This window comes from Ictidomys tridecemlineatus, chromosome 8, assembly GCF_052094955.1.
Source record: "Ictidomys tridecemlineatus isolate mIctTri1 chromosome 8, mIctTri1.hap1, whole genome shotgun sequence".
Lineage (NCBI taxonomy): Eukaryota > Metazoa > Chordata > Mammalia > Rodentia > Sciuridae > Ictidomys > Ictidomys tridecemlineatus.
This window is the reverse complement of record NC_135484.1, coordinates 109,107,044-109,120,299: the sequence shown is the minus strand read 5'-3', so window position 1 is coordinate 109,120,299 and position 13,256 is coordinate 109,107,044. Positions and strand designations below refer to the sequence as shown.

Genomic DNA, 13,256 nt, shown 5'->3' with positions numbered 1-13,256 from the left:
AAATTAAGGCTCTGACAGGGCTAAGTACCTTGCCTGAGCTTACAGCAGTTTTGTGAGTCTGAACTCTTATCTGATAGGCTTGTTTGACTCCAAAGTCCACATTTTCTCTACTCTGCTACTCAATAATAGTGAAATAAATTTAGTTTAACGCAGGAAAGGAATGCTTGTTGGCAAGTAGAAAGGTTAGGGGACTAGTGGTTTTAAAATAACTGTTTTATATATTTAATGTTATGAGTATGTATCATTTCTTTTTGAAAAAACTGAAACTTGGCACTGAACTAGTTTTGTTTAATAGTTATATCTGTAACTTTGAACAGAGCAGAAAATAATTATATTTGATATGCTTTACATGAGAGAAAGCAATAATGAACTTAGGGCTACACCTTAATGAAAAATAAATCTTACTTTCTACCTGCCTTCTGGTTCATTCTACCATCAGATCCACTTCTCTCATGAAACCATGGAAAGTGAGACCCGGGTATTGCTTCTAATTTTCAGAATATGCATTTTACTCAGGACCAAATTTAAAAAAAAATCCCCCCCCCCCAATCTCTTCTTCAGCCTATCAGGATAAGAAATTACCTTGCTTATACCAAAGAGACTTTGAACATGCCAAATACTTTGTTGCAAAAGAAATATTGCTAATTTCTGCTACATCCGTAGTTAATTGAATATTTTCCTTAAAATAAGGGTTTAACATAAAAGTTGAAGTGCTAGGATAAGCAACCTGGTTTACAGCATAATTAGTATGAAAACATCTAGAAATAGACATAGCCTTTGAAGGAGTCCTTTCTCAGAGTCATTGTTGGAGGTGAGCACAATTATAAGTGATTTACATTGCATATGTGAGTGTGTATGTGTACACATGCCAAAAAAAAAAAAAAAACTTACATGTGGACCTATACTTATTTTTAAAGACCTGCCTTTTAAAATAAAAGTGTGTCACAAATTGCTGCTTTGCTAGATGCAGTCATTATCATATTGCTTCTGTCTGATTGACTAGTTAATTCTGAGGCTTATACCTGGGATGAGTATGCTTTACACATTTGTGAATGACAGTCAATAACTGAGCTAAGGAGGTCATGGGGCACAGGCTATAGTTCTTTTCATGTTAATCACAATAAAGTAAGTCTGACACATAAGTGGGATGTATTCAAAACACTGATACCTGATAGCAGATCAGTTTAAAGGGAAAAAAAACTGAGAAGTCATAATTACCCCAAAGATGTGAAAGAAACCACAGACACAGACCTGATTCTGCTGTAAAAAAGAAACAAAGCACCCTCCTGAGGTTGCCATACCAACTGTTCAGTCCATTGTACTCTTGCATCTTTCAGGGTTTTAATTTCATGGAAAAGTAGACATCTCCAAATAAAGCAAATGAAAACTACCAAAAGGGCTTCCTACTGGGGACGATATTAAGGAAAAATATTTATCTGGGCCTTCAATGTTTAAAAGACATTAATTCTATTCAATTACTGGTATTTACTACAGTAGTGAGTGCAAAGTTTAACAAATAAAAGCTTACTGAATGAATCACAGGATGAATGAAATGACACACATAGTAATTTCTTGAGAGCATAAACTCCACTGTATGAACCTTGGAAGCAACCCTGTAGGTGTTTGGGTTATGAGAGTTTAGTGTGTGTCATAAATGTGCTTCATCTGCTGCAGGTATATCCACATTCAAAAATGTAATGTTTAAATAAGGTCAATTTGTTGGTCATTACCGCCAAGGCAGCATATGCTAGCCTGTACGAAAGTAAAGATTAAAACCTTTAACTGCTCAGTGTTAAATTAACCAAAGGTTCTCTTTTGAGGATATTTAAAATTAAAAAAGTGTGTGAAAAAAACCACTCATTTTCCAATATGTGAAATACTATAAATTAAAATCAGTAGAAACTAATAATAGAACAATAGCAGAACAAAATATAAAATTTGACTCTTGGCCCAGAGTATCCAAGTGGTTCGCTTGTACTTTTTATTTTTTGTGGTACTTGGGATTGAACCCAGGGGAATCTCTCACCAAATCACATTTCTAGCTCTTTTCTTATTTTGAGATAGGCTTTCACTGAGTTGTTGAGGCTGGCTTTGAACTTGCTTCAGCTTCAGCCTCCCAAGCAGCTGGGATTATAAATGTGCACCACCATGGCTAGCTGCTCAAGTTTTTAAAACTGGAACGGAAACAATGACATGAATAAAAAAGAACAAAATGTCTTTTACTCCATTTCAGCCTGTCATTAAGTTTCCATTCCCTGTTTTCAACTGAACTGGGCAAGAGGACTCAACAGAGCAGTGAGGAGAACTCCAGACTGCCTCAGCTGCAAGCACTCTCCACTCAAACACACATATCTGGCCCACTCTTCTTTCAAGTCCAAAGTGGTTCCCTGAAGCTTCATGACTTGCTTTCTTCTTTTTCCTCTGGTACTTGTTTCCAGATTGGCTCCTTGATGTGATCTGGTAATTGTTCTAACCGTGTCTAAAAACAGAAACAAAACTATTTAAATGATCTTTGCTACAAAGTGAATTTGTTAATTTTTTAAATCCCCTTTGCCTTTTTGTAGGAGTCTAAAATGGGGAGAAGGCAACTTGATATATGTAAGGCATTTGTTTTATATATATATATATAAAATAATTTTTATATATATATATATATATAAATAATTTATTTGATCCTCAGTGATCTCCAGGGAACGCTACACAATGTGGTCACCAAGTCCAGACAACTAGTAGGGTGGAAGACTTCAGAGATGGCTCAATGAGGATGTGGGGGGATTCTGAGATTGCACGGGAATGGGGGAACCCCCAGCCATTGTGCACACACAGCTTCCAGTGCGACAGGTCTTCCTCTCCACTGCAGGGGCCAAGACCAGGCTGCGATATACCAGGCTGATACAACACAGGTATCCCCCAAAGAGGTAGAAATTCAAGTCCTACCTTCGTTATTTCCATGGCAACTCCTTCAGGTAAGTTTCGCTGAATATATTCCAAGTAGACATCTGCTGTGCATCCAGTTAGATGCTCTAACTAAAATATCAGACATAAAAACAGTTCATGCTATGCTGTTAAAGCAGAAATCTTTGTTAAGTCTTTTTCTTTGTTGTTTGTTTTTTGGTAAAAGTGAAGCCTGGTTTTCCCCTAAGAATCTTTAACAGACTAAAAAAAGAAAAAAAAGAAAGTATATCCTTTGGCTGAACTAGATATGGGGCCCTGAAGTCTGCTTCTTACCAGATGCCACCCTAAAAGCCAGGGGTCCACAAAACACCAAATAAAACCAAAAAGAAACAAGACTAGATTACCAGATAAAGTTAGTTTATGATTTTTATTATGCACTACAGCAAGATGATTCTGCTGACATAGATAAAATTTTGAGTCTTTCTTTATTCTTTAGGGCTGGGGGTATAGGTCAGTGGTAGAGGGTTTGCCTAGCATATATGAGGCCGTAGGTTTGACTCCCAATATCACAAAAGAAGAAAAACAAAAGGATTACTTAGACCTTTTTCCTTTAAAAGTAGGAACCTTTTCTTAACATATTTGTGTACCACGCCCCCCAGCTTTTTAAAAACAACTTTTTGGTAGTTGTAGATGGACACGATGCCTTTATTTTATTTGTTTATTTTTATATGGTGCTGAGAATCGAACCCAGTGCCTTATGCATGCTAGGCAAGTGCTCTGCCACTGAGCCTTTTTTGCCATACTGGGGATTGAACCCAGAGCCTCACACATGTTAGGCAAGCATCCACAGCCCTTTTTTTTTTTTTTTTTTTTACTTTTGAGACAGGGTCTCACTAAGTTGCCAGGGCTAGTTTTGAACTTAAGACCTTCCTTCCTCAGTCTGCCTGTACTATCTTGCCTTGCTAACATATTTGTACCCTTAAATGTACAGTGCTTTCATGTAAAACACATATGCTTTTTTAAAAAATGACACTTATTAATCATTCATTGTGTGATGGAAGTATTCTAAGTGCTTTACCCAAATATGTCATTTAATCCTCACGCTAACTTTATGAGCTGGGTTCATTATTATTTTCATTTTATAGATGATGCACACATCACATAGCTAGTAAGCACCAAAACTTGAACTTTTTAATACTGTCAGTCTGACTCCAGATCTCACAGCTTCCTTTAATAATAAAACTATACTAGCTCTAGTGAACACATAAATGAATGATAACAGTTGAAAGAAAAACTTAATGCTGTATATCATCTTCACAGAAAAATCCCATTAGATTGTGGAAATAATTATAAGTTGTATTAAAAACTAGGATTTTGAAGCATGGAGCAAAATTATTCCAGTGCTATCTGATTATATAAAAATTAGCTGACATAAAAAGAAAAAAAAACTGGAGAGAAAAAAATTAGTATAATCTGCATTTATGCATTAGAGTATTTACTACTATAAAGGATGGCTTGGAGTTTGGTTTTTCTACTATGTGGCTTCCATGAACACCAAAAAAGACATTTGCCTTCTACAACTAAAAGGTAGAGGCTGGCTAAAAGGAAGTCATGGTTAAAGGAAACTTATGATACATATTATTTTAAATTCTGGATATTTAAAAAATGCCTTAATGGGTGAAATAAACTCACCTCTAAACATCTGTAAAGTGTTCTCATTTCATACTGAACTCTGTGTTTTTTGAAAATATGCACTGATTTGAGAAGAGTAAATCGCTCTATTTTCCTTGGAGGTTCATGTCTGAAATTAATAGACAAAATAATAAACTTAAGCTAAATGACATTAAAACCCATGTCACTGATGCCAAATCATGATTCCACAATTTTGTAGGTCAGGCTCAAACTCAATTATAGGTATTTACTAACTTCATTCATCAGACTGTCATCTTTAACAACTACTGTTACAAAGCTCAGGCCAAAACAAACACCACAGATAACAATGGGAAGCTTTTCCCATAGACTCAAAAGCATTGGAAACAAATTGTGAACACATTCATGCACTCATGGTTTCTGTTTTTATGCCTATTGAGTCCCTTATTGACCAAATGCATGACCTGTGAAGAGCACAACAGTGTGGTGAATACAGTGGTCATGCCTGCTGTGTGTTGTTTGAGGAAAACAGATTATGTTGATAACCACAAAATTGTATTTTGTTTTGGGAAAAAGTCTGGCCTTCTGTTTTTGTTTGTCAGACTGGGATAGCCCCAAGTAAGTCCTGTTCAACAAAGAAGGAGCAGGGGACAAGACAAAGGAGGCAGTTCTTCTTTACCCTGGAGTGACTCCAAAGCCATATGAAGCTCCTTACACATGCATGTACTCCTGGGTGAGTGGTGTTCCTTAGGGCAGAGTGGAAACAATGGATGCAGCAGACAAAAAGATCATCACATCCAAAGGGTCTGAAAGGCTTGTTTGTTCACCTAATTTACCTCCCTGTTTCATGGAGATTCATAGGCTTCTTGGGTCTCTTAATGTCAGTGAGATTTCTTTCATTATCCTGTTTACTAATTCCAGTATTTAAAAGTTCCAGTAGACAGAAAGGGATGATCCTGTTTTGGATAACATGACAAACCTAAACAACCCATCATGACTTGTACCCCACTTTATGAGCTCAGACCGATTTGGGATCAGCACCAGTTTCCTCGTTATTATACTACAGCAGCTACCAGATCAGATTAGGAAAAGTTTTACTTACACTTTAATAGAGATACCAAGTTCTTTAGCAGCAAGCACCGCAAAATATTCATAACTGTCCAATACGGCCTTATCGTGGCCTTTTACTAAAATCGACAGACGTTTATATAATGTGTCTGGTTCATCAGAAATGGTTATCTAAAATGAAAAAGAAAAGTTTCAAGGGCTGGGAATATAGCTTAGTTGGTAGAGTGTTTGCCTTGCACGCACAAGGCACTGGGTTCAACCCCCAGCATTGTAAAAAAAAAAAAAAAAAATTCAATTGTGTTTCCTCTCATATTTACAACTAGAAAACTTAACATTTTATCCTTGACAAAAAAACTTTAGTTTACTAATAAATGGGAAGAAAAATGCTGAGGAACATCTTAACACTGTTATTTAACTACCTACATGCTAGCACATTTAGATTTGCACAATGACCCTCGGAAGTTGCTAAAACACAGTTTGAATCAAAAGAACTTTCAAGGCAACCTACAAAATCATTAGCAGGCCCTGCCAACTTAATAATTACTGAGCCCAATATTCACATTAACAATTTGTTATGATCTTTCTAGACATTTGTCCCATATGTAGTCATTTTAATCATGTACATGGACACCAAAATGGAACTGTGTTATATACAATAAGAAATAATCTCAGGGTCTGTTAACAAAAATAACCTTATCAAAAGATCTGGATTGAGAATTACACTCTATTTATAGTTGAAGGACCATGGGCAAACCTTATTTCACTGCCCCTTAGTTTTCTCATATATAAAACACAGTAATAAGAGACCTTGCTATAGCTCATAGGAAGGAAAAACTAAGAAAACACAAATTAAAGTGCTTATAAATTGTTAAACATTGTTATACGAACTGAAGCTATTTCTATTCACTTTTTTAATTAGGTTTTTTTTCATGTATGCTTTGCCTGCTTTAATATATATATTACTCATGTCTAATTAAAATGTTATGACACTGACTGTACCTATAACTTCTCTCTCTTCCACTCTAATACCCAAAGACCTTAGAAATAATGGGTTTGACATTTCTGTCTGTCTTCCAAAAGGTGAATTATCTGTATTTCATTCACCTGTTAAACCAGTAAATTATATTACTAATCCTATGATTCAGGGTTAAATTACTTCATCTCTAAAAAGATCGACTTACTAACCAGGAAGCTAGACATTTACTCTCAATTACTCCAAATGGAGTTGTTGAAAAAAACAGGATATACTGATATCCTAAAGCTGGAGGACAATGTGGAAGTGCAAATATAGTCCAAAGATGTGTTCTGATTGATTCTTGTAGGGTTTTATATTTAAATATTAGTTTTTGCAGTACTGAGGATAAAACACAGGGCCTTATACACACTAGGCAAGAGTTCTACCACTAAATTAAAGCCCTTGTAGGGTTTTAATTTGTTATGAATGTTAAAAATCAGGAGATTTCTTATTAAAATCTGGATATTAGTTTAGGTTGGGAGATTTGGTGATTAGGCATCAGTAAGTCTGATTTCTGATATGGTCACTGTGGCTAGAGTAAGAAGTACAAGGACAGTATGCCACTGTGCCCACATTGCCACCTCTTCTTCCAAGCCTGGCCCCTGCAGTCATCCGAGTTGGAGACCACTGTTTAAATGTACTATCACATGGGGCTGGGATTGTGGCTTAGCGGTAGAGGGCTCGCCTAGCACGGGCGGGACCTGGGTTCGATCCTTGGTACCACATAAAAAAAAATAAAAATAAAGGCATTGTGTTGTGTCCATCTACACCTAAAAAAAATCTTAAAAATATAAATAAATAAATAAATAAATGTACTGCCACAGAGATATAGCCAGTATCTACTAAGTAAATTTAGTATAACACAATTTTATTTTGGTGTGTACCTGCATGAATAAAATGTGCATGGACAAATGTCTAAAAGGATTCATACAAAACTGTATTTTTAATAGGTGGAAATGAAAGGACTTAGAATTTGAAAGGATTTTTTTTTTGAGAGAGAGAATTTTTTAATATTTATTTTTAGTTTTCAGCGGACACAACATCTTTGTTTGTATGTGGTGCTGAGGATTGAACTCAGGCCGCAGGCACGCCAGGCGAGCGCGCTACCGCTTGAGCCACATCCCCAGCCCCTTGAAAGGATTTTTTAAAATTACAAATAACACAAAAATTGGGCTGATGGAATCAGTGCTTCTACAAGGTTACATAGCTCCTTCTGGATTTCCATAATTTGTGTTCTTTTTCACTCTGAAAAATAAAGCACTGTCCAGGCCTAGACTCAGTAACTTAAAATGAAAACAAAGATGTGAAATTTATAAGAAAAGTACTTTTCCACAATATAACATCAAGTATTACAACTCCTCAATTATGCTGAGCTAAGAGTAAAACTATTCTTTACCACAGTTATTTGGGTTAAATAATGTGTTCTTTTAGAACTTATTTTGATACTCTGAAAGATAACACATGAACACCCAGGGACACTGGAGAATATGCAAGAATATGCATACTGTACATTTGCTAGTATTCCAGAATAATCTGTTTTTATTCATAATGTGTTTGGAAAACAAACCCAAATGAAATCATTAGGAAAAGTTATTGATGATGTATCTTCTTATGCTAATGTATGTATCTTCTTATACATACAGTAGGTTTGGTCAAATCCTTTGGAACATCAATGTGAAGGTTTGAGAACTGTACCCACTTCATGCTGGTACTGCTATGAGTGGGGAAAAAAAAAAGAGAAAACCAAGTTAAAAAGCACACAGGCCCATTTTTTAATTCAATTAGGCTTGTCCAATGTATACTTACAGAAGAAAGGCACCATTCTTTGCTGTATTGCTCTTAGAACTGTTTACAGACAAATTCCCCAAGCCCTTAAAAAAAAAAAAAAAAAAAAAGTGGGAGGGGGGGCATATATTAGAATTAAAGTCAATTTCCAAACCACTCAGTTTCCACTAAAAATTAAAAGATACATGATGCTTCAAATAAAGGGATATCTGATTATTTCAAATGAAGAAGTTTGGATACCTAAAAGGGACAGATTAATTTCAGAATAAATAAGAGGACAATGGTTGAAAATTAAAAAGCACTCTCAAAACACTAGAATCTCAACTCCCACAAGGAAAAAAAAAAATCTATGAATTAAACATGTGGACATTAAAAAAAAAAAAGCATCAAACGTGACTTTATTTTCCCACTATTTTTTTTACAGATTAACTGTACATCTGTGCCAGTGAACACAATCCCCCTGGTGGAACAAATATTTTTATGCAGTAAAATAATTGAATATATAATTTAATTTATTATTGTCTATTTAATTTATTAAGAGTTGGAATAAGTACCCTTCTTTTGAAGCCTCATGCATCTTTTCAAGCATATGCATTTCTTGGCTTGGCTAGGATAACTAGCTTATAAAGTAACTGAAATACAGTACACACTGGAACTTGCACCCATTACTAACTGCTATGCCACACAAGGCAACAATTCAGCAATGCCAAATCCTTTCTTGTGAGCACCCCCTAGTGGAACAAAACTTTTTTGTTTTAGGAAACTTAAATGCTACTCTATACTACCTGTTTTTCCTTTAAGCTTTCCTGATATTTAAAAGTGTACCTTGAGAAAGTAGGAGCACAGAATCCTCAAAATACAATGAAGATGAAAATAACAAGTTGGCACAAGCAAAGCTTAATTAAAATAACCGATTGTCATTTAAGTGGTTTTTTTAAAAAATGTATTTTAGTTGTCAATGGATCTTTTATTTAATTTACTTATTTATATGCTAAGGATCGGACACAGGGTCTCACACATGCCACAACTCCAGCCCTGACTTAAATGTTTTAAAAGCCTATTTTTATTGTTTTTCTTCTCTTTACTCAAGTTGGAGACAATTCAAAACTTTTCATATTCTCCCTTGGCTCATGAGAAAAAAGAAAACAAAAAGGAAATTAGGCAAATACAAGGTAGCAAGAAGTATGTATCATTCTTCACACACAATCCCAAAGAAAACTTCCTTCTTGCATCTATGCCAGTGACCACACAATCCAGTTGTGCAAAAAAGGAGAAATCTAAGGAATATGACACTTCTTAGTAATACTCTTCCTCTATAAATCTCAGCTTTTAACAGCTGCCTAAAGTGTTGTTATATCCACCAATCAACTTAAGTTCTTAAATTTTCTTTTTGCTCTCTTTTTAAAAAATTTGAGAGGGCACAATGTGGTGGCATGCACCTGTAACCCAAGCTACTCAGGAGACTGAGATAGGAGGATCCAAATTCAAAGCCAGTCTGGGGAATTTACCAAACCCCTGTCTAAATAGATAAATATATACATAGGGCTGGGATGTAGCTCAGTGGTAAAGTGTCCCAGGGTTTAAACTCTAGTACAAAAAAAAAAAAAATTTTTTTTTTCTTTTAAGGGCGTGTGATTGGGGAACTTTGTCTGGATAAGTTCATTTTAGCACTTCAAAAATCTCAACTTCTAACACCATCTAAAAAACAGTGGTCCTCAAAGTGTGGTCTGAAGACCGGCGTAGGGGGATGTCTCTGTGACACTTCCAGATTTGGGAAATCAAAACTATTTTCATAATAACACTAAAATGTTATTTAAAACTTGTCTCATTCTCTCATAGTGTACAGTGGCATTTTCTCAAGGATGAATAATGTGTGATAAAACAAAATGCAAAAAACAAATATGAAAATCCAGCAGTCTTCTATTAAGCCAAATATTAGAGATCTCTGTAAAAGTGAAAAACATTGCCACTCCTCAGGTAATCTGCTTTTGTTTTGGAGAACACACTTCCCAAAAAATGTTAACTATGTTAACATGTAAAGAATTTTTAGTGTTACTCCTCCCTCCCCCTACTGGGGATTGAACTCAGGGGCGCTCTAACTCTAAACTACATCCGCAGACCTTCTTATATTTTATTTTGAAACAGGGTCTCGCTCAACTGCCTAGGATGGCCTCAAACTTGTGATCCTCCTGCCTCAGCCTCCTGAATAGCTGGAATTACAGGCGTGCACCACCGCGCCCGGCTTATTAGGGTTACTTTTTAAACGGGTATTTTAAAGATTCTCAGTTTTATTTTTGCAAACCAAAACATAGGTAGTTAAGATTCACAAAACTGAAAATCTCTTTGGAGTCCTTATCTCCAAAAGTGGGACGGGGTCCTCTGGTTAAAAAGCCTGAGAACCGCTGCTTAAGTTTTTGTTTCTCTTCCAAAGAAATGTGTGGAGGATATCTAAACCACTTTGCCAACTTCAGAGACCATCCCCTAAATCTCCCAATCCCCGGGTGTCAGGAAGATGTCCCATTTTAGTTGGGGACTGAAATCTAGAGCCGGCTCAGCGGCAGACTTTCGCGAGGCAGGTTTCCGGTCTTCTCGGAGCCTGTGGAACATAAGACGTTCACTATTTTTTCCAGCCCTAACGTTCTTGTTCCTATCTTTGCGCGACAATTAGAAATAAAACCAAGGCTTTTCTCATCACCTTTCTGCAAACAGCTGCCCGGGACGAGTAACAGATATCGGGGAAGACTCCTGATGGGCTGAACAGCGGGTGGCAGCGGGAATTAACCACTGTCCCCGTTGGCCCGCCCAGTCTCCCCAAATCTCTCCTTACCTGCCAGAGGTGCCGGCACAGAGCGCCAAGCGCTGTCCGCGCCGCCATCTTGCTGCTCCGAACTTCCAGAAGAGCTTCCGGGGTCACAGGTGCGTCCTAAGACCATAGAGTTCGATGAAAGGAGAGCGTACGTCCTCGTGTTCCGCCACAGGAACAACCATAGAGACGTGATTCCTTGCTTTTGAGGGTTGGATCGGCTTCCTGATTGCAATCGCGTCTGAGTAGAATTGCTTGAGCCCACATCTACCTAGTAATCAAGTTTCATCAGTATTTTTACCGTCAAACCATGCTTGTTCTATGGGGTTCCATGAGGCTGGAGGCCAACACAGCAAAAGCTTGGAAAAAAAAAACAACTACCAACTACTGAGCCCAAATCCTAACCATTTATCTTATTGCAACAGACTTGTAGTTTTGTTCCTTAAAGTTACTTTCCTTCCCTACACCAACTGAAATTCTTGTGCCCCAGGTATCTTATATAGCTCCATCTTACTAATCTTCCTAAATCATTCATTTTCTTATGTTACTCTAGTATTTGAGACTACAATGAATGCCTTCACCTACTAAAACGAGCCCAAATAGTGCCTAGTACTTAATGTCCACAGTAGTTTAATTTGGTGAATCAGATTTGCTGTAATAAAATTTTCTTTCATTTGTGCAAATTTCTAAGCTTTATTGTTTTCCAAAGTGCTTTCACATAGGCAATTTAATGGAAAACTCGAGATTTATAATTAGGAAATTTGGATTGTAATCTCAGGTTTACCACTTAGCTGAGTGACTCTGGGCAAGTTTCTTTCCCACTTTGAGCTTATTTTCTCATACGTCCAATAGAGATGATAATAGATTTCACTTCAAATAGTGTCTATGATTAAATGAGATACTGATGTATGATAGTTAGTACATTGTCTGCTACATAATATACAATCAATTTCATCTACCATTTGCAACTTAAAGTTTCTTGTATCTTTTGCTTCACAAGGTCGTGGAGAAGATTAAGAGGATCAAGGTTATGAGAACACTCAAAGCATCTAAATAAAGCATTATACAAATGTAGTTGTTGTTTCACCTCACAAGTTGTTATTTCTCCTTATTTACTCTATTTTGCAGGCAAGAGAACAAAGTAAAGGGTAGAATAATTTGTGCAACATTTCATACATGAATGAGAGATTTAGGAGCAGAAACCAGTTTTTCTGCCCCTCCAACTGGGCTCTGCTCAGTAGAATGTAGTCCATGTGAGGGTGGCAGAGTGGTCCTACAGCATGGTATGGAAACAGCACACATTTCACCCATGCGCACTTCGCTTGGCTCAGCTGTGCCCCATCATGGCTGACCACCCAGGGTCCTCCTCAACATTAGGCTGTCTTAATTGTGAGGTTGGAAGTGGTCTATCTCAGCCAATGGGTTTTCCTGAAAGCAGCACTCCTGCCCCCACCGCCATCCCAACCCCCATCTGTTTCGCTGCTTCTGAAGTTTGCATCAGTCTCTCAATGACTCCTCAACTGGCCTCTGCTCCTTTGAGTAGCCTGAGTTTGGAAAGTGTTCTGTAGCCACAATGATGGTAATATTACGATTCTCTCTCCAGATTTTACAGACACACACACACACACACAAAAAAAAAAAAAAATTTGTTAACTTAATCTCAGACATGAATTTTTTCCTAATTTTATAGGTGAAGAAACAGGTTCAGAGAGGAAATAACTCACTCAAGCTTGGTTTCAACTGAACCAAGAACCATCTTTGAAATCCTAGTTCAATGCCTTCTTTTCCTGCCCCAGCAGAGAGCTTGTTCTGATTCTCTGATGAGGCCCAGTTCTATTTGAGTCTCCTTTGGATTAAAGGAATCAAACACCCATCCTCCACCACACCCTACTACAAAAGAAAACGGGTTTACTTTTAAAGACATGGTGGCCCAAACTCTTCTGGGCCCCAGAGACTGTGCTACAGTCAGTCTGGGACTGATGTCCTTGCTAGTCCTCTGATGACCTTCCTGTGGATTGATTTGTTCCTGCTCCCCCAGGG

General features: G+C 37.1%; 1 protein-coding gene across 3 annotated transcripts; it reads right to left on the bottom strand.

The window, feature by feature from the left end:
- Nucleotides 1-2,198: 2,198 nt before the first annotated feature.
- On the bottom strand, nt 2,199-11,350 carry Mrps10 (mitochondrial ribosomal protein S10). 3 transcript variants are annotated; one of them, XM_005318690.5, is made up of 7 exons: nt 11,241-11,350; nt 8,435-8,499; nt 8,270-8,342; nt 5,648-5,784; nt 4,588-4,696; nt 2,938-3,027; nt 2,199-2,479 (listed from the first exon to the last, which is right to left on the bottom strand). In XM_005318690.5, exons 1-7 carry the CDS (start codon nt 11,286-11,288, stop codon nt 2,396-2,398), a joined length of 606 nt encoding a protein of 201 aa, XP_005318747.1. In that variant the 5' UTR covers nt 11,289-11,350; the 3' UTR covers nt 2,199-2,395. The 3 variants fall into 3 exon arrangements, with proteins under 3 accessions (XP_005318747.1, XP_021577586.1, XP_021577587.1); XM_021721911.3 differs by having other exon boundaries at nt 8,270-8,339; XM_021721912.3 differs by lacking the exon at nt 8,435-8,499 and having other exon boundaries at nt 11,241-11,338.
- Between the last annotated feature and the right edge of the window lie 1,906 nt (nt 11,351-13,256).

Bases quoted from the DNA above. Each gene is read 5' to 3' on its own strand.
- Mrps10 (XM_005318690.5), bottom strand. From the start codon at position 11,288: ATGGCGGCGCGGACAGCGCTTGGCGCTCTGTGCCGGCACCTCTGGCAG. The intron at 8,343-8,434 runs GTAAGTATACAT...CCCCACTCATAG, and splicing joins AAGAATGGTGCCTTTCTTCT to CAGTACCAGCATGAAGTGGG. The intron at 5,785-8,269 runs GTATGTATAAGA...TTTTCATTTTAG, and splicing joins AGGATTTGACCAAACCTACT to ATAACCATTTCTGATGAACC.